General features: G+C 38.7%; 1 protein-coding gene across 1 annotated transcript; it reads left to right on the top strand.

Annotated features, from left to right (window-relative positions):
• Window positions 1-4228: 4228 nt before the first annotated feature.
• On the top strand, window positions 4229-9914 carry scn2b (sodium channel, voltage-gated, type II, beta). The gene is made up of 3 exons (XM_063016653.1): window positions 4229-4411; window positions 5446-5656; window positions 9715-9914. Exons 1-3 carry the CDS (start codon window positions 4229-4231, stop codon window positions 9912-9914), a joined length of 594 nt encoding a protein of 197 aa, XP_062872723.1.
• Window positions 9915-19943: the final 10029 nt, after the last annotated feature.

Here is a 19943-nt window from a genome sequence, read left to right as displayed (position 1 = left end):
TGTGTTCCAGGAGGGTGTATTTACCTGCTTCTTGCCCCTTCCGGCGTGTGCACAGTCCCTCAACCCCTTCTTTTTCACCCGTACTTCGGTGGATTAGCACAGTGGTCCCCAACCACCACCGGTACCGGTCCACGGGCCGCACAGAAAGAATGAATAATTAAAGATCACTAGAAAAGCAGTTTTCACTGCTTCTATTTCGGGTAGTACTATCTTATTGTCACCCCTACGTGGGGAGCAGCGTCTCATTGCAGCCAAAAAAGCTCATTTGACATCGTTTGTGAGCAATATTATTAAATCCTCCTGTCCCTGCCGGTTCGTGAAATTATATCTTATATGAAACCGGTCCATGGTGCAAAGACGGTTGGGAAACGCTGGATTAGCACTTCTGAACAGGCGCCTCGGTCTGCTAACCAGGGTTTCTACACAGTGTTTGAAGACCCCACCCACTTAGTCCAGTCTTTTCCCACCTAGCAGACTTGCCATTTTCTTCTGCTGCGGCACTGCCAATTGTGCCCGCTAGATGCTGCCCAGCTGACCGGTAGCAGAGCCGAGATTCGAGTCGTGGTGTTCCGAATCTCAGCGCTTGTGTGCAAGCGGACCCATTTTGTACTGACATTAATCAGTGCTTTGGATCATCATCCTGTTAGATATACTGGTTCTTAACCTGAACAAGTTGTCCAGGGCCTTGTTGGTGCCAAATCCGTCTCTGATGTTTGTGGCCAGAGCTCTATTTTGATCTGATCTGTTATAAGCACACTGTGCCAATGTAAGTCCTGGTGATGTCTGACAGACTGTAGATGTTTGAGTTTATCGGTCCTTGAGAACAGAGTCTTTTTTCTGGCAACCTTCCCAAATAAGTTCTGGTTATGTAGGTGGTGTTTGATTGTAGTTCAGGAACCTTTCAGAGCCTTTCTTTGGCACATCAGTTGCATCTATCGAAATGAGAAATCTGGAAGAGAGCAGTTTGTACTTCAGCACTGCAGTTCTTCTGCTATTGGGTCAGTCAGCATCATCTTCTATTCTCTTCATACTAGCTAAGTCCCTGGTACACTTATTCAAGTTTTCCTCGGTTTCCATCACCAGGCAGTGAGTTGTTAGTACACCGATTAGGCATAACATTAAAACCACCTCCTTGTTTCTACACACTGTTCATTTTATTAGCTCCACTTACCATATAGGAGCACTTTGTAGTTCTACAATTACTGACTGTAGTCCATCTGTTTCTCTACATACTTTTTTAGCCTGCTTTCACCCTGTTCTTAAATGGTCAGGACCCCCACAGGACCACCACAGAGCAGGTATTATTTAGGTGGTGGATCACTCTCAGCACTGCTGTGACACTGACATGGTGATGGTGTGTTAGTGTGTGTTGTGCTGGTATGAGCCACAGGATCAGACACAGCAGTGCTGCTGGAGTTTTTAAATACCGTGTTTACTCACTGTCCACTCTATTAGACACTCCTACCTAGTTGGTCCACCTTGACCAGACGTAAACTCAGAGACGATCGCTCATCTATTGCTGCTGTTTGAGTTGGTCATCTTCTAGACCTTCATCAGTGGTCACAGGACGCCACCCACGGGGCGCTGTTGGCTGGGTATTTTTGGTTGGTGGACTATTCTTAATCCAGCAGTGACAGTGAGGTGTTTAAAAACTCCAGCAGTGCTGCTGTGTCTTATCCACTCATACCAGCACAACACACACTAACACACCACCACCATGTCAGTGTCACTGCAGTGCTGAGAATCCTGACCATTGAAGAACAGCATAAAAGGGGGCTAAAAAGTATGTAGAGAAATAGATTAGACTACAGTCAGTAATTGTAGAACTACAAAGTGCTCCTATATGGTAAGTGAAGCCGATTGATGTATGTCGTAGCATCATCTAGTCTGGTCATCCAGGCCAGCTGACATCCTCCTGGTATTTTCTTTGTCCCTCAAGAAACTAAAAACATCAACTAGATGGATTAAAACTGTCCTGAGGGGCTTATTTCTTATTAATCTCTTCATATAAATGATATAGATTTTCTTTTAATCCATGCTCACCTCAAAATCTCGCATCTTTAAGTCTTAAGTCATGCATTCTTTAACACTGACCTTGAAATGTGTGTGTGTGTGTACGTGTCAGTACGAGTGTGTGATAGACCCTTTCGGTATGACGCAGGATGCGATAAGTGCATCGCGCACTGCTGTACAAAGTGTTCTGTAGATTTGGCTTCGTCAAAAGTATTGGGACAGGTGAACGCTCAAAAGGGAGGGGCTTAGCCCATCTGCAGCACTCGTAATGCAGGGGAGAGATAAAAAGGAGGGGTAAGGTAAAGTTGCTGCTGGTTCCTACTACTACTGCAGCAATGGGACGTTAAGTACTAATAAGATTAAACACACATATGCAAGCGATTATTTGCTATACACAGATACACACCTGCGTTATAATTTTACCATGTGTGTATCTATTGTATGTGTATTTCCCCTACACAATGTGGACATATCTTGGGTAATAAAGAGTCCTAAAATGATGTTTTTGTAATACATATAGCAAAGCAATAGACATTTACAAGTTATAGTGAACTGCTCTGCATTGTGGAAGTGTGGTGTTTTTCTCTCCGAGTGTGTGTGTGTGTGTGTGTGTGTGTGTGTGTGTGTGTGTGCTGCAGCAATGCAGTCATCTGTCTGGACTGTGAGAAGTGCTGCCTAAGCTCTAGTGCTTTACAGCAGACTGCTATAGTGCAGCTGTTCTGCAGAAATAGGTGTGGCAGGGCTTTCATCTTATATTTCATAACAACTAGCAAACTATTTATCCCATGTGTTTTAACACAGTCATTAAGCACTTTATTAGGTACGCCTATTTAATATGTGCATTTATGAATTATTGTAGATTATTTTATAAGCTACATATCATCTAGATGAACTTTTAGGCATACTGGTATACATTACAATTGACAGTAGTCAATCTGCTGCTTTGTACACTTTTTCACCCTTCTGTACCCCATGTACAAATCAAAAGAGACCCCCCTATTGTCCATATGATGTTTGGGTGGGTTTGTGTGAGTGTATCCAGTGCAGCAGTGTTGTTGGGATTTTAAATACGATTTAAACATACTGGCTATAACGTCTTGCACTATCAGATCCATAAACAAGCTCCAGTTTGTTTAGAATTCAGCAGCTCGAGCTACAGCTTTAAGGTTTGATCATATTAGTCCTATTCAATCATCTCTGCACTATTAAATTATGCCAATAAAATAATGCATCAATTACAAAATACATTAACTAATATAAAATGCTACATGGCCTGGCTCCAAAGTATTTGAGTGAATGTATTGAGCATTACAACAGTGTGAGAGTGTGTTTACCTAGTTCAGTTGGTGCAGAGCTACTTAAAGTTCCAGGGGAAAGAGCGTTCTCATACATAGATCTACAACTCTGGATTTCTGGAAGTCCAGATTTAATATATATATAGAGTCTTTTGATTAGTCTTTACAAACCAGAGATGGTCTATGGTCTGTCACACATACTGGCCAGTTTTTTATGATGTGTTGGGCTATCTTGCTTTGCTTTGTTCAGCCCTCAGGGATCAGGACTGTCCAACCTGACTATGGACAAACAAGCAGAGCTTGGGGGTTCATGGTCATATAGATTTGTGGTGATCATGGAAGTTAGGTTGCTGTAGTTCTGCCTCTTTCATATGATCAGTTAGGTTTGTTGACAGTGGGGTAGGTGGGCACTTTTTATGCTTTTCATCTAATTTATATGATGCACTATTTACTCACATTAATCACATTTTAATCTGACCTTCTGACAGTGCTGTTCCCGCTGGACTGTTGTATATAATGGAAATATATAGTAACTGTATTCTAACACAGACTGAACTGAAAGATGATAAACTCTAATTATACTTTTAGAGTACTTTGTAGCTACTATAGCTAGAGATTTCCCCTAACTAAATCTTTTAATAATATTATAAACTGTAGATGGTGCACTGAGAAACGTTGTCTTTAAACTGACTAACAATTCTCTTATGAAGTTTGGTGAACCACGACCCACCCTTGCTTGCGAAGACTATGTCTTTGGTGTACTCAATCTTGATGACTTTACTCATCACTAGTTAAATGTTAATTGTGGTACCTTCCAAAACAATGTTACTTGTATGACCTTAATGTTATTTTTCCCAATGTCCTAACTTTTTTGGAGTGTGGATAACAATGATGGATGAAAGGTATAAAACTGAGCCATAATGCTTTTGGTTTCAGGCTCTTCTGTCTCATCCATGGAAGTGATCATGGCACAGAAAATCAACGCACTAAATGGCACCACCGTGAAGATATCCTGCACTTTTACGTCCTGCTATAAACTGGATACGACCAAGTTTGCAATGAACTGGACTTACCAGGAGACCAAAAATGACACGGAGGAAATGGTAAGCATGGTGGAATGAGTAAGGCTGCTATTACATTGACATTGACTGATCTGTGTTGATGTTTTATTCTGGGCATGGTAGTGGGCACAGATTATTTTACGTCATTACTGGGAAATTATTTTTATTAATAAATTAAATCTATTAAATGATTAATAGTCATTACAGTTGACTTTTTACTTACGTTTTCAATATTATATATTAGTAATATAATGATTTTATTTTTTTATATAAAACAGCCATCATATAACCAAAATAATTTAAAAAACCTTTGTAACTGTAATAAAGAGGTTATAAATAAGTGGCTCGGTGGGTAGCACCGTCGCCTCACAGCAAGAAGGTCCTGGGTTCGATCCCCAGGCGGGGCGGTCCGGGTCCTTTCTGTGTGGAGTTTGCATATGCTCTCCGTGTCTGCGTGGGTTTCCTCCCACAGTCCAAAAACATGCAGTCAGGTTAATAGGAGAAACTGAATTGCGCCCCGTCCAGGGTGTTACTGTGTGCCTTGCGCCCATTGAAAAGCTGGGATAGTCTCCAGCAACCCCCTGTGACCCTGACTGGATAAGCGAGCAAGAAAGTGAGCGAGTGAGTGAGGTTCTAAATAAGGCCCTACCTATTTCACGGTCGTGAGAACCGTGTCACGGCCCGTCAAATGAGCCGTGATGTGGAATTTAATATGTAAGGTTTGTGTTCAGTGCCTCATGATTACTGGTAGCAATCCTACGGCAATTTAGTTATTTGTGAAAGGCCTACCTGCTACAGATTGGCAGCCTGGATGTATTTCTGCACTGTGTTTTTCTCCATTGTTTTCCTGTGATGCCAGACCCACAATGACCTTGACATAATGAACAGGTCAGTGAAAATTCATTAATTAAATGAAAGTTAATGGCACTTTTGGTGGTGTAATAATATGTGGAATTAGATACATCCAGCAGTTTGCGTATTGCTTAATTATCTTCTTCTTTCTCAGGGCATCACATGACATAAGCATGTTTATGCTGTTTATTATATGTTATTTTCCTATTCTCTGTGTCCTATAGTTTATGACATTTAAGAAAGCAATAACACCCTTGAGGACGGATCGTTTCGGGGAGAGGGTGAAGTTTGTTGGAAACTTGGACAAAAACGACCTCTCCATCACCATCTCCGATGTGCAGCAGACAGATGAAGGGATCTACAACTGTTACGTACGCAACCCTCCAGATCGCATTCAGGGTCATGGGAAAATTCAGCTGTTTGTAGTCACTGAGTGTAAGTGTCTATTAGATCACAAAAAATAGAAATTTGATTAATATATAATATCATCAAATATATATGTATATATATATATATATATATATATATATATATATATATATATATATACAGTGTATCACAAAAGTGAGTACACCCCTCACATTTCTGCAGATATTTAAGTATATCTTTTCATGGGACAACACTGACAAAATGACACTTTGACACAATGAAAAGTAGTCTGTGTGCAGCTTATATAACAGTGTAAATTTATTCTTCCCTCAAAATAACTCAATATACAGCCATTAATGTCTAAACCACCAGCAACAAAAGTGAGTACACCCCTAAGAGACTACACCCCTAAATGTCCAAATTGAGCACTGCTTGTAATTTTCCCTCCAAAATGTCATGTGATTTGTTAGTGTTACTAGGTCTCAGGTGTGCATAGGAAGCAGGTGTGTTCAATTTAGTAGTACAGCTCTCACACTCTCTCATACTGGTCACTGAAAGTTCCAACATGGCACCTCATGGCAAAGAACTCTCTGAGGATCTTAAAAGACAAATTGTTGCGCTACATGAAGATGGCCAAGGCTACAAGAAGATTGCCAACACCCTGAAACTGAGCTGCAGCACAGTGGCCAAGATCATCCAGCGTTTTAAAAGAGCAGGGTCCACTCAGAACAGACCTCGCGTTGGTCGTCCAAAGAAGCTGAGTGCACGTGCTCAGCGTCACATCCAACTGCTGTCTTTGAAAGATAGGTGCAGGAGTGCTGTCAGCATTGCTGCAGAGATTGAAAAGGTGGGGGGTCAGCCTGTCAGTGCTCAGACCATACGCCGCACACTACATCAAATTGGTCTGCATGGCTGTCACCCCAGAAGGAAGCCTCTTCTGAAGTCTCTACACAAGAAAGCCCACAAACAGTTTGCTGAAGACATGTCAACAAAGGACATGGATTACTGGAACCATGTCCTATGGTCTGATGAGACCAAGATTAATTTGTTTGGTTCAGATGGTCTCAAGCATGTGTGGCGGCAATCAGGTGAGGAGTACAAAGATAAGTGTGTCATGCCTACAGTCAAGCATGGTGGTGGGAATGCCATGGTCTGGGGCTGCATGAGTGCAGCAGGTGTTGGGGAGTTACATTTCATTGAGGGACACATGAACTCCAATATGTACTGTGAAATACTGAAGCAGAGCATGATCCCCTCCCTCCGGAAACTGGGTCGCAGGGCAGTGTTCCAGCATGATAATGACCCCAAACACACCTCTAAGACGACCACTGCTTTATTGAAGAGGCTGAGGGTAAAGGTGATGTACTGGCCAAGCATGTCTCCAGACCTAAACCCAATAGAACATCTTTGGGGCATCCTCAAGCGGAAGGTGGAGGAGCGCAAAGTCTCGAATATCCGCCAGCTCCGTGATGTCGTCATGGAGGAGTGGAAAAGCATTCCAGTGGCAACCTGTGAAGCTCTGGTAAACTCCATGCCCAGGAGAGTTAAGGCAGTTCTGGGAAATAATGGTGGCCACACAAAATATTGCCACTTCAGGAACTTTCACTAAGGGGTGTACTCACTTTTGTTGCCGGTGGTTTAGACATTAATGGCTGTATATTGAGTTATTTTGGGGGAAGAATAAATTTACACTGTTATATAAGCTGCACACAGACTACTTTTCATTGTGTCAAAGTGTCATTTTGTCAGTGTCATTTTGAAAAGTGAGTACACCCCTCACATTTCTGCAGATATTTAAGTATATCTTTTCATGGGACAACACTGACAAAATGACACTTTGACACAATGAAAAGTAGTCTGTGTGCAGCTTATATAACAGTGTAAATTTATTCTTCCCTCAAAATAACTCAATATACAGCCATTAATGTCTAAACCACCGGCAACAAAAGTGAGTACACCCCTTAGTGAAAGTTCCTGAAGTGTCAATATTTTGTGTGGCCACCATTATTTCCCAGAACTGCCTTAACTCTCCTGGGCATGGAGTTTACCAGAGCTTCACAGGTTGCCACTGGAATGCTTTTCCACTCCTCCATGACGACATCACGGAGCTGGCGGATATTCGAGGCTTTGCGCTCCTCCACCTTCCGCTTGAGGATGCCCCAAAGATGTTCTATTGGGTTTAGGTCTGGAAACATGCTTGGCCAGTCCATCACCTTTACCCTCAGCCTCTTCAATAAAGCAGTGGTCGTCTTAGAGGTGTGTTTGGGGTCATTATCATGCTGGAACACTGCCCTGCGACCCAGTTTCCGGAGGGAGGGGATCATGCTCTGCTTCAGTATTTCACAGTACATATTGGAGTTCATGTGTCCCTCAATGAAATGTAACTTCCCAACACCTGCTGCACTCATGCAGCCCCAGACCATGGCATTCCCACCACCATGCTTGACTGTAGGCATGACACACTTATCTTTGTACTCCTCACCTGATTGCCGCCACACATGCTTGAGACCATCTGAACCAAACAAATTAATCTTGGTCTCATCAGACCATAGGACATGGTTCCAGTAATCCATGTCCTTTGTTGACATGTCTTCAGCAAACTGTTTGCGGGCTTTCTTGTGTAGAGACTTCAGAAGAGGCTTCCTTCTGGGGTGACAGCCATGCAGACCAATTTGATGTAGTGTGCGGCGTATGGTCTGAGCACTGACAGGCTGATCCCCCACCTTTTCAATCTCTGCAGCAATGCTGACAGCACTCCTGCGCCTATCTTTCAAAGACAGCAGTTGGATGTGACGCTGAGCACGTGCACTCAGCTTCTTTGGACGACCAACGCGAAGTCTGTTCTGAGTGGACCCTGCTCTTTTAAAACGCTGGATGATCTTGGCCACTGTGCTGCAGCTCAGTTTCAGGGTGTTGGCAAATCTTCTTGTAGCCTTGGCCATCTTCATGTAGCGCAACAATTCGTCTTTTGAGATCCTCAGAGAGTTCTTTGCCATGAGGTGCCATGTTGGAACTTTCAGTGACCAGTATGAGAGAGTGTGAGAGCTGTACTACTAAATTGAACACACCTGCTCCCTATGCACACCTGAGACCTAGTAACACTAACAAGTCACATGACATTTTGGAGGGAAAATGACAAGCAGTGCTCAATTTGGACATTTAGGGGTGTAGTCTCTTAGGGGTGTATTTACTTTTGTTGCCGGTGGTTTAGACATTAATGGCTGTATATTGAGTTATTTTAAGGGAAGAATAAATTTACACTGTTATATAAGCTGCACACAGACTACTTTTCATTGTGTCAAAGTGTCATTTTGTCAGTGTTGTCCCATGAAAAGATATACTTAAATATCTGCAGAAATGTGAGGGGTGTACTCACTTTTGTGATACACTGTATATATTAGATTTAGACCAGAATCGCATCTGAGGAGGGTATATTTGCCGGACACATGCTCCTTCTGACACGTACACAGTCCACTGACCCCCTCTTATTTATTCATACTGCATACTGAGGCCAGTCCCATGCATGGAGAGTCACACACTGATCTCCGTGTCCTATTACTTATGAATTGGCACCTTGGTCTACTAACCAGGTTCCTTACACAGCATCGAAGACCCCTCACCTTTCGTAGTCCAGTCTTTCCCACCCAGCAGACTTTATTGGCCAGTTATGTCTGACTGCCAGTCTATCTATCTATTTCCTCGGCTGCTCCCGTTAGGCTTCGCCAGCGGATCGTGATCCGCATTATTGATTTGGCACAGTTTTTACGCCGGATGCTCTTCCTGACACAACCCTCCCTATTTATCCGGGCTTGGGACCAAGATTTTGGGTTAGGACAGGGCTAAAAAAAACCAGGACCTAGTTGGAATATGTTTATGTGTAATATATACAGTAAATATATGTATGTAGAAGTTATTTATAATGCTTTACTATGGATTTATGGGACATTATAAGCATGTATTCAAAAAGCCTCAATTTTTTTCTCCGTTATTAACATTTTATTTAGCATTTTTAACACAATTTATGTGACAAATTTGTTTCCTTTTTTATGTTTTTATTGTATTCATGCCAATAAAGCAACAGTGGTCTTTTATTTTTGACTTTATCCTCTGTACCTGTCTGTTAGTGCCTCCACCCAGAGACTCGACCATCGCAGTGGCAATCGGGGCGACTATAGGAGGAATGCTGGCTTTGGTGATCCTCTCCATGGTGATTGTCAAGTGTGTGCGCAGACACAAAAAACAGGAGCTCATCTCTGATGAACAAAAGATGGAGGAGGAGGGCAAAACAGATGGAGAAGGTGGCACGGAGGAAGGCACTAAGTGAGAATTCTGTCTTTGTCCTTCGTGTCTTATTTTGTGTATACTTATGTATATGTATGTATGTATGTATATATATATATATATATACTGTATATATATATATATAACATTAACATAACATTGGGATCTTTTTGTGTTTTTTTTTTATTAAAAACAGACAAGTCTGACCTGGCAATTTTACCAAGATAGGCTGCAGACTTTTCTCATTCAGGTAAAAGTGAACTTTCCCATTTTGTTTTTATAAATATCTTTGTATTAAATTCAGAGCTAGAATGTCTTTGTAATACATAAATACATAAAACAACTGGATTTGCAATTATCCATGGAAATTAATGTTTTAATTTTAATTTATCTTTATTACAGAACTGAAGTCTGCAGTGCTGTCCAAGCCATTGGAATCATTTATTGTCCTGCCAGTACACAAAATTAGCCACTGCCAAACTTGCCACATTCCAAGTGGGTCATGAGTAATTCCAAATCAGGTCTTAGTGTGAACACTATATCTTGGGACCACTGTTTTATTTTTTATTTATTTTTTATTTGTAATACTATTCCATATAGTTTACTACTGAAGGAAGATGTACTGTTGTTATGATTCCTTATTCCTGACAAGGGCGAAGCGCACCATACGAACAAGTGCAAAATGTGTGTGTGTGTGTGTGTGTGTGTGTGTGACAAATAGTCACATAAAAAATTTTCCTTTTCTTTAAGATGTACTAAACAGGGGTGCGTTTCCCAAAAAGTTCGTAACGCTTAGTAATTCGTAACTTTGTACTTAAGAACATACTTAAATTTTTCGAGTGTTTCCCAAAACCCTTTGTAACTAAGGTAGTACTTAAAATCGTTTGTAAATTACGAGTAGTCTGACCCATTCGTAACTCACTAAGTACTTCACTAAGTTTGCGTGCTCAAAAAGACACACTGAAATTATTAACTATCATTAACTATCATAATATATATGTATATAAAATTGTACTTAATTGAAAAAATAACTTCACTGTATTGAAGAACGTGAGATAATTTGTTAATGTACACATCTAAATGAAATAAATGCTTGTTCAGATGGCAGTATAACTGGCAAAGAAATAGATGGCATTGGTTTTCTACTGTATAACTCTGTCATTGAAAGCTGCTTGCCCATGATGTCCTGTTGATCAGGTGGAGCCTTTTGACTGGACTGTGCAAAGAAAGGCCCAGGAGATGACCCAGGACTGCTGCAAAGTGAAGGCTGCACAGGGGATATAGGCAGTCACTTTTGGGCCTAGTATTCTCAGTGTTGCTTCCTCATCCACAGTAAGGCCTGTTGCAGGTAACTGACCTCTACCTGGAATTGTGCCCCTGTTTGCACTGTAGGCTTGCCATGCTTCTGGATTGATGAATAAAATGTTAATTGTGCGCCTATTTATAGGCTTGATGTGCGATAGATATCGATTGCAAATGTAATGTTTTTATATCAGTAATTTAAAGACCTATTGGTTATTAGTTTAAAAAAAAAATGTTTTCTTAATGAATTATTTGTTGTTTGTTAATATAATAATAAATTGTATTGTAATCGGTAATTCAGTTTTCAGCTGGTGGTGCCTTTTTAGAGGCGGAGTCACCAAAGAACTACTTAAACCTTGTTCGTAATTTCAGAGACTTACGAGGACTTTTGGGAAACACTTGCAAAATTGGCGTTCTTAAAGTTACTTTGTTCTTAAAGTTGTTCATAAATCGCTAAGATCAATCGTTATCGGGAAACGCACTCTAGAACAGCATCTATATTAGCAATGCCATTTCTATCTGGTAATCTAAAGCAAAAATCTTAATAATTTAAATATATATATATATATATATATATATATATATATATATATATACAGTATATTGACAGTTCAGGGAAAATTAGAGAAACAAACGATCTTTTTAAATTCAAGTTTGTTAGAGAAATAAACCTATGTGCTTTATATTTATCCAGCATTCCGTGCACATTGGTACCTTTCTATTATAAAAGCAAGTTACTGATGTTTAACATTCAATATAAATGGCAAAAATAAAAACTTGAATAGATTTAAAATTCTTTAGCTTTTCCTAAAAGACTGATTTTAGATTTTTGTATAGTGTTTACATGTCCTTTGCATAGCTAGTTTAAAAGGTAGCACTGTAGGAAATGTAATAAAATTAAAGCTAGATGCCTCAAAAAACTCTAATTAAAACATTCCTGAATGTTACAACAAATAATACACAAATAAAACATGCTAAACACTTTGTACATGGTGTAGCTACTGTAACCTTTTTAATTATTATTATTTTTATTTCTACAGTATCGTAGTATTACTGGCATGCATTGCATCCATTGCATGTTTGTTGCACATAATCACTTCAGAAAAGTATGAATGTATGGATTTCTGTCTACAATTGTAAATTGACTATCATGATTCGATGTTAAAGGTTATAGACTGAAACGTGAAGAAAGAAAAATAAAGCTACATGCACAATGTACAGTAAATAGTCATTGGACTATTTTTTCAACGCTCTGTAAAGTTTAAAGACGGTAGCATGATAACATGGTAACGGTGAAGTTCCTGTCTGAGAAACCTCATGAAACTTGCTTCAGAATGAAAACAGTCTATAGAAGAATATACAGTATGTGAATCACAGCTTGTTAAAGTAATATTCATAAAGAAATGTGTATATTGGCATGATTTATGTTGGACATATTTTTATTGTTCTGATTTCCTTTATATTTCAGATCGTATGAATGAGATTCATACTGTATGTATATCATATAAATAACATTAAAGTATTATGCATAGTGTCAGATGAACAATGTATTGTAAATGAGTACCTACATACTTAATCGGTGTGGGTAAAAGTTGAATAAAGTATCCTTATTATTATTACTGTTGTTGTTGTTACTGATATTATTATTATTATTAGTTTATTTAGTTAATGTGATTGAAAAATGGTTGATAATCCTCTTTTTATTACATTGGCCAGAACTGTATTTACTATATTTAATAACATAATGGACCGAAATAATGAAGACAATTGACACACAGTATTCCTTGAACACACTAATCAGTCATTTCGAGCCCAGACAAAAAAAGTATGTGAACCCCTGAGCTAACAACTTTTCCAAATTTAGGTTTAATTAATTGGATGCTGTTGAAGGTAAGGGTTGTACAGATTACTCTACGCCGATCAGGCATAATATTATGTGGTTATGCACCCCCATAGGTAACAAACTGCTATGCTGTGTATTCTGACACCTTTCTGTTAGAACCACGCGGGCCAGCCTTTGCTCCCCACGTGCATCAATGAGCCTTGGCCGCCCATGACCCTGTCGCCAGTTTACCAGTGTTTACCAGTGTTTGTTCCTTGGACCACTTTTGATAGATACTGACCACTGCAGACCGAGAACACCCCATAAGAGCTGCAGTTTTGGAGATGCTCTGACCCTGTCGTCTAGCCATCACAATTTGGCCCTTGTCAAACTCGCTCAAATCCTTACGCTCGCCCATTTTTCCTGCTTCTAACATCAACTCTGAGGATAAAATGTTCACTTGCTGCCTAATATATCCCACTCACTAACAGCTGCCGTGATGAAGAGATAATCAGTGTCACCCATAAGTTTGTGACCTTAAGCTCAAGCAATGTTGGTTATGCAGCAAGTGAAATTAATTGATATGTTGTGGCAAGTCCCTGTTGTTGCTCGGAAAGGAATTGTAGTTTTGACTAATACCAATCTGTACCCTAAAATTTAGATGCAGGATTGGAAATCTCTCAAGCATCTGACCCGAGTGTGTTCTTCTCCTCTTCTGCTCTTAATATGATACTACACCCTGCATATTTACAGCAGAAGAGACATCATCCTTCAGACAGAATAACTCGACTGCAATCTGCAGCAGAAGAGTAAGGTTTCATCCACATGATCCATGATCTCACATAACTATATAAAATTCAGCACATATCTTGCTTGTTTTGAGTGTGTGTGTGTTAATCTGTAAAGGCATTACTAAGTAGCTTTTCCCGCTACTGTTTTTTTTCCCCCTCCTAGAGTCTCTAATCTTAATATAAAATATCTGATACAGTTAAAGTCAGACTACATTAATATGGGATTTATTATGGATTAACATTTTGGTTATTATTTGTTGATTTTTAACCTGTCTGTACAGTAAGAGGTGAATACAGCAGTGATTAGTAAACTATAATCTTATTACCACAAAATTATATTCTTACAAAAATTGCAGATGTTTTCCATTTCTCATTATTATTATTATTATTATTATTATTATTACTATTATTATTATTGTTATTATTATTATTGTTGTTGTATTAGTGTTATTATTATTATCATTGTTATTATTATTGTTATTATTATCATTATTATTATAATTATTATTGCTATTATCATTATTATTATCGTTATTATTATCATTATTATTATTATCATTATTATTGCTATTATCATTATTATTATTGTTATTATTGTTGTTGTTATTATTATCTTTTTTTTTGGGGGGAGTAAAGGTTAATCCTTAAAGTACTTAATGTTATTCTTAAATAAATAAAATAAATGTAATATTCCTATTTGGTAGTATGTACATGTGTTTTACCCTAAAATGCAACTGATATGGGCACCTATTATGTATCCTGTCAATGAAAGTGTTAAATCCTTTTAACTATTTTAATATTTAATTGCCACTAGGGGACTATAAACAGTGTGCATCTTATAAAATTAAATCAAAACTTAATGGCTAAAGCCTTTTAACAATTACTATAAATAGAGAAATAAAATAGTAAAATTATATATCATCTTACTATCTTATCATCTTACCAGTGTACTAAATTTGTTGATTGCTTGTTAAAGAAATTCATTAAATAGATGATTCACTAAACAGATAAACAACAAGAATAAATATGATGTCAAAATAATAAGGTAAGTCGAAATTAAAGGAGCACAATTTGGTCCTTGTCAAACTCGCTCAAATCCTTACACTAGCCCATTTTTCCTGCTTCTAACATCAACTTTAAAGGTAAAATGTTCACTTGCTGCCTAATATATCCCACCCACTAACAGGTGCCATGATGAAGAGATAATCAGTGTTATTCACTTCACCTGTCATAATGTTATGCCTAGTCGGTGAATATCACAAATATATTCATCTAAAATATGTAAATAATGCAAACTGAGTCTGGATCACAAATATATTAATATCAGAAAACTTATACATTTTTCACTATGTTAAGATCCTTGAAGATTAAGTTTTATCTTAAAAGCTTTTTCATTAGCAACTGACTACAGTTTTGGTTTTTTTTTGTAATAGTCACCCTATCACATACTGTATATATTCATCTGAAAAATGTATATAGTACAAACTAAGTCTTATTAGCAATTGACTACAGTTTTTTTTTTTTTTATAATAATTACTCTTTATATATTACAAATATATTCATATAACAAATGATAAATTTTACACTTTGTTTAGATCTTTGAAGATTAAGTTTCATCTTAAAAAATGCTTAATTAGCCATTGACCATAGTTTTGGTTTTTTTTGAAGGGTTCTAGTCACCCTTCAAATAACACACATATATTCATATGATAAATTTGTATATTACAAACTATGTCTAGATCCTTGAAGATTAAATTTCAATATTGCAAACTGTCTGTATCCTTGAAGATTAAGTTTCATTAAAAAAATCAATCATTCAGTCACATAATAGTCATTCTTCATATATCACCAATATATTCATATAAAAACTTATACATTGTACACTATGTTTAGAACCTTTAAGATTACGTTTTTAAGATTAAGATTAAGCATTTGACCACAGTTTATATATTCATATAATAAATTTATATATTGCAAACTATGATTAATTAAATGGAATCATTCAATCTCTCAGTTACCCTTCATATATTGCAATTATATTCATATAAAAACGTATACATTTTACACTATGTTTAGAACATTGAAGATCAGGTTTTTAAGATTAAGCAACTGACCACAGTTTTTGGTTCTCTTGGGAACACTCAATATATTGGGTCTTTAATTACAAACTATGTCTGGATCCTTGAAGATTAAGTTTCATTAAGATTATATGAATATATTTGTGGTATATGAAGGGTGTCTATTAAGAGATTGTATATAAATCTATTAGTCATATACAGACTGAAAACAAATCTATGTATTTGAGTAATTTAAATATAATGATTAAACAAAGAAGCAGCCACCTATATGAAGTCATTCATTTACACTATTATTATTTTTTTTCTTTTCACTATGTTATTTCTACATTACACATTTTGGTAACATAGCAAATCATTTATGGTGCCATATAAACAAGAAAAAGAAGAGTGGATTTAGGATCAAGTCCCAAAATGTATTCAAATGATACATTTATATTACATATATAACTATAGATAACTATATCTGGATCCCTGAAGATTAAGTTTAATAAAAAAATAATAGTCTCTTAATAGTCACTTTTCATATATCACAAATATGTGCATCTCACACTATGTCTAGATCCTTAAAGATTAAGATTCGTCTTTAAAATAAAATGCTTCATTAGCAATTCACCACAGTTTTGGGGTTTTTTTTGGTAAGTCGCCCTACACATATATTTATATAATACATTTATATATTACAAACTATGTCTGGATCCTTGAAGATTAAGTTTCATCTAAAAATGTCAAATTTGTTTCAGGAGCAACTGACCACAGTTTAGATTTTTGGTATCTATTTTTACATATTAGATCCAGTCTATATACATCAGACACGCAGCCACGTGCATGAACATGTAACTATTAGAAATAAATCATTACTTACTGTGTCTGAGTCCAGTCAATAGGTTGATCTGTTGATTGTCACATAAATAAAAAAATGCCATGTAAATAATATGTGGTAAAAGATAATAGATGCTGTAAATGTGTAATTCTAAATTCTCCAGAAATGAGTCTGCTAAATAAAGTTCTCTGGTAAGCCTAGTGAAGGGCAGCAGGAAGGAGAGAAAGAGAGAGGCAGTGAGAGAGGCAGTGAGAGAGGCAGTGTGAGAGAGAGAGGATTGCAGCATTGTGCTCAGACTGAAGGGTAGACCTACACATAGTAGAGAAGAAATCATCCCCACCTCTGTCTTATATACTAAATAGATGCAAGTATGTCCCGCAACACAACCCCCTTTTCGACTATATAAGCACCCCTTCTTACTTCTTTCCCCAGCCCCCTTCCTCGCACTATACGTAGCATCTGTACCTAAACATTTCGCCATCCTGTCCCACAAAACTGCTGTTTCATCGTGCCTCCACCCACCACCTTTAGTTTGTCCTTCAGTGTCTTTCTACGTATGTGAAGTGTATTAAAGGCTGCTGTTGTCCCGTTTTAACAATATTCAATTTTAAATATACACCGATCAGCCATAACATTAAAACCACCTCCTTGTTTCTACACTCTGTCCATTTAATCAGCTCCACTTACCATATAGAAGCACTTTGTAGTTCTACAATTACTGACTGTAGTCCATCTGTTTCTCTACATATCTTTTTAGCCTCCTTTTACCCTGTTCTTTGATGGTCAGGACCCCTTTTACAGAGCAGGTATTATTTAGGTGGTGGATCATTCTCAGCACTGCAGTGACACTGACATGGTGGTGGTGTGTTAGTGTGTGTTGTGCTGGTATGAGTGGATCAGACACAGTTTTTAAATACCTTGTCCACTCACTGTCCACTCTATTAGACACTCCTACCTAGTTGGTCCAGCTTGTAGATGTAAAGTCAGAGACGATCGCTTGTCTAATGCTGCTGTTTGAGTTGGTCATCTTCTAGACCTTCATCAGTGGTCACAGGACGTTGCCCACGGGGCGCTGTTGGCTGGATATTTTTGGTTGGTGGACTATTCACAGTCCAGCAGTGACAGTAAGGTGTTTAAAAACTTCATCAGCATTGCTGTGTCTTATCCACTCATACCAGCACAACACACACTAACACACCACCACCATGTCAGAGTCACTGCAGTGCTGAGAATGATCCACCACCCAAATAATACCTGCTCTGTAGTGGTCCTGGGAGAGTCCTGACCATTGAAGAACAGCATGAAAGGGGGCTAACAAAGCATGCAGAGAAACAGATGGACTACAGTCAGTAATTGTAGAACTACAAAGTGCTTCTATATGGTCAGTGGAGCTGATAAAATGGACAGTGAGTGTAGAAACAAGGAGGTGGTTTTAATGTTATGGCTGATCTGTGTATATATAAAGTAGTTCTACTGTATAATTCTATCCCTGGTAGCCTTAATATAAAGAATTAGATTACAGGACCAACCTCACTCTTGTTCTCTCCTCCCTCCTCGCTCTATCCCAAGCACACACCCCACATGCACACACACACACACACACCATTCTGACTTCATATGCATACCAAGGTCACACTGACATTATGTTAAGAAGTGTATATCTTGCATGTCTGTGTTGAGACGGTTAATTCTATAGATCATTGTATCTCAGTACTGTACACACCAGCATCCTTTAATGCTGTATAAGACAAGGACTACTTGCCTTTTTACTTGCCTGTACGCAAAGTCACCGTTACAGACACGTTAACTGTAAATCTCTGACAGAACTGGGTTATCGAGAGCAGCCTGGTACATATAAAGTTATAAAGATATTTACCACTGAAGTGTGCTGTGCTGTTATGTGTGCATGCATCATTACACACTCTGCTGCATTTACTCTCTGAACAGTTCGGCTTCTGCCTAACAGCTGCAGTGCAACCCCAGTGATTCCTGCAACGAGAAACTGCATTGCACTACAAGCCAACACAGCAGTTTTACTGGATCACTGGCATCTGTCTAAAAAAAGACTGTCCTTTGGCCTATTAATAGTATAGTGCTAATAGATCTAGCACTACTTAGCTATTCCACCTATATGTATAATGGACTATCAATACGTATGTTATAGAAATAACATCAGGCTGGCATGCATCCGTTTAAGGAGTACAGTCGGTACCTTGAAACTAGACGTCAATTGGTTCTGGGAGTGGCGCCGAGTTTAAATGAGATTGAGTTTTAAGGTATCTTTTTCTATAAGGATGTATGGTAAACATGTTAATGCGTTCCATGATCATTATTAGCCAGAGAACAACTCTTGACTGGGACTTTGCTTACTTACCTTGGGCCATTAACAAGCAAGGTCTTTGTATTTAACCCTAAAAGTAGGGGTCTGACTGTCTCTTTAATCCTCTAGCTATTGGTCAATGTCTTATATAACGTCGTCAGATAGAACTAATTGATTTAAGTTTATAAATCATTAGCATATACACATACACCGATGAGGCATAACATTATGACCACCTTCCTAATATTGTGTTGGTCCCCCTGTCGAGGCATAGACTCCACTAGACCCCTGAAGGTGTGCTGGGGTATCTGGCACCAAGATGTTAGCAGCAGATCCTTTAACTCACTTGGATTGAGATCTGGGGAATCTGGAGGCCAAGTCAACACCTGAAACTCGTTGTTGTGCTCCTCAAACCATTCCTGAACCATTTGAGCCATCAGGGAATACCGTTTCCATGAGAGGGTGAACATGGTCTGCAACAATGCTTAGGTAGGTGGAACGTGTCAAAGTAACATCCACATGGATGGCAGGACCCAAGGTTTCCCAGCAGAACGTTGCCCAAAAGCATCACACTGCCTCCGCCGTCTTGCCTTTTTCCCATAGTGCATCCTGGTGCCATGTGTTCCTCACAGGAAAACGTGATTCATCAGACCAGGCCACCTTCCTCCATTGCTTTGTGGTCCAGTCCCGATGCTCACGTGCCCATTGTTGGCGCTATTGGCGGTGGACAGGGGTCAGCATGGGCCCCCTGACTGGTCTGCAGCTATGCAGCCCCATACGCACTGTGTATTCTGCAGTGTAACCAGCATTAACTTCTTCAGCAACTTAAGCTACAGTAGCTCGTCTGTTGGATCGGACCACACAGGTCAGCCTTCGCCCCCCAAGTGCATCAATCTTGGAGTCTTGGCCGCCCATGACCCTTTTGCCGGTTTACCACTG

The sequence above is a fragment of the Trichomycterus rosablanca genome, chromosome 20 (genome assembly GCF_030014385.1).
Source record: "Trichomycterus rosablanca isolate fTriRos1 chromosome 20, fTriRos1.hap1, whole genome shotgun sequence".
Taxonomy (NCBI): domain Eukaryota; kingdom Metazoa; phylum Chordata; class Actinopteri; order Siluriformes; family Trichomycteridae; genus Trichomycterus; species Trichomycterus rosablanca.
Note: the sequence above shows the minus strand (reverse complement) of the source record. Positions and strands in the feature narration are given on the sequence as shown.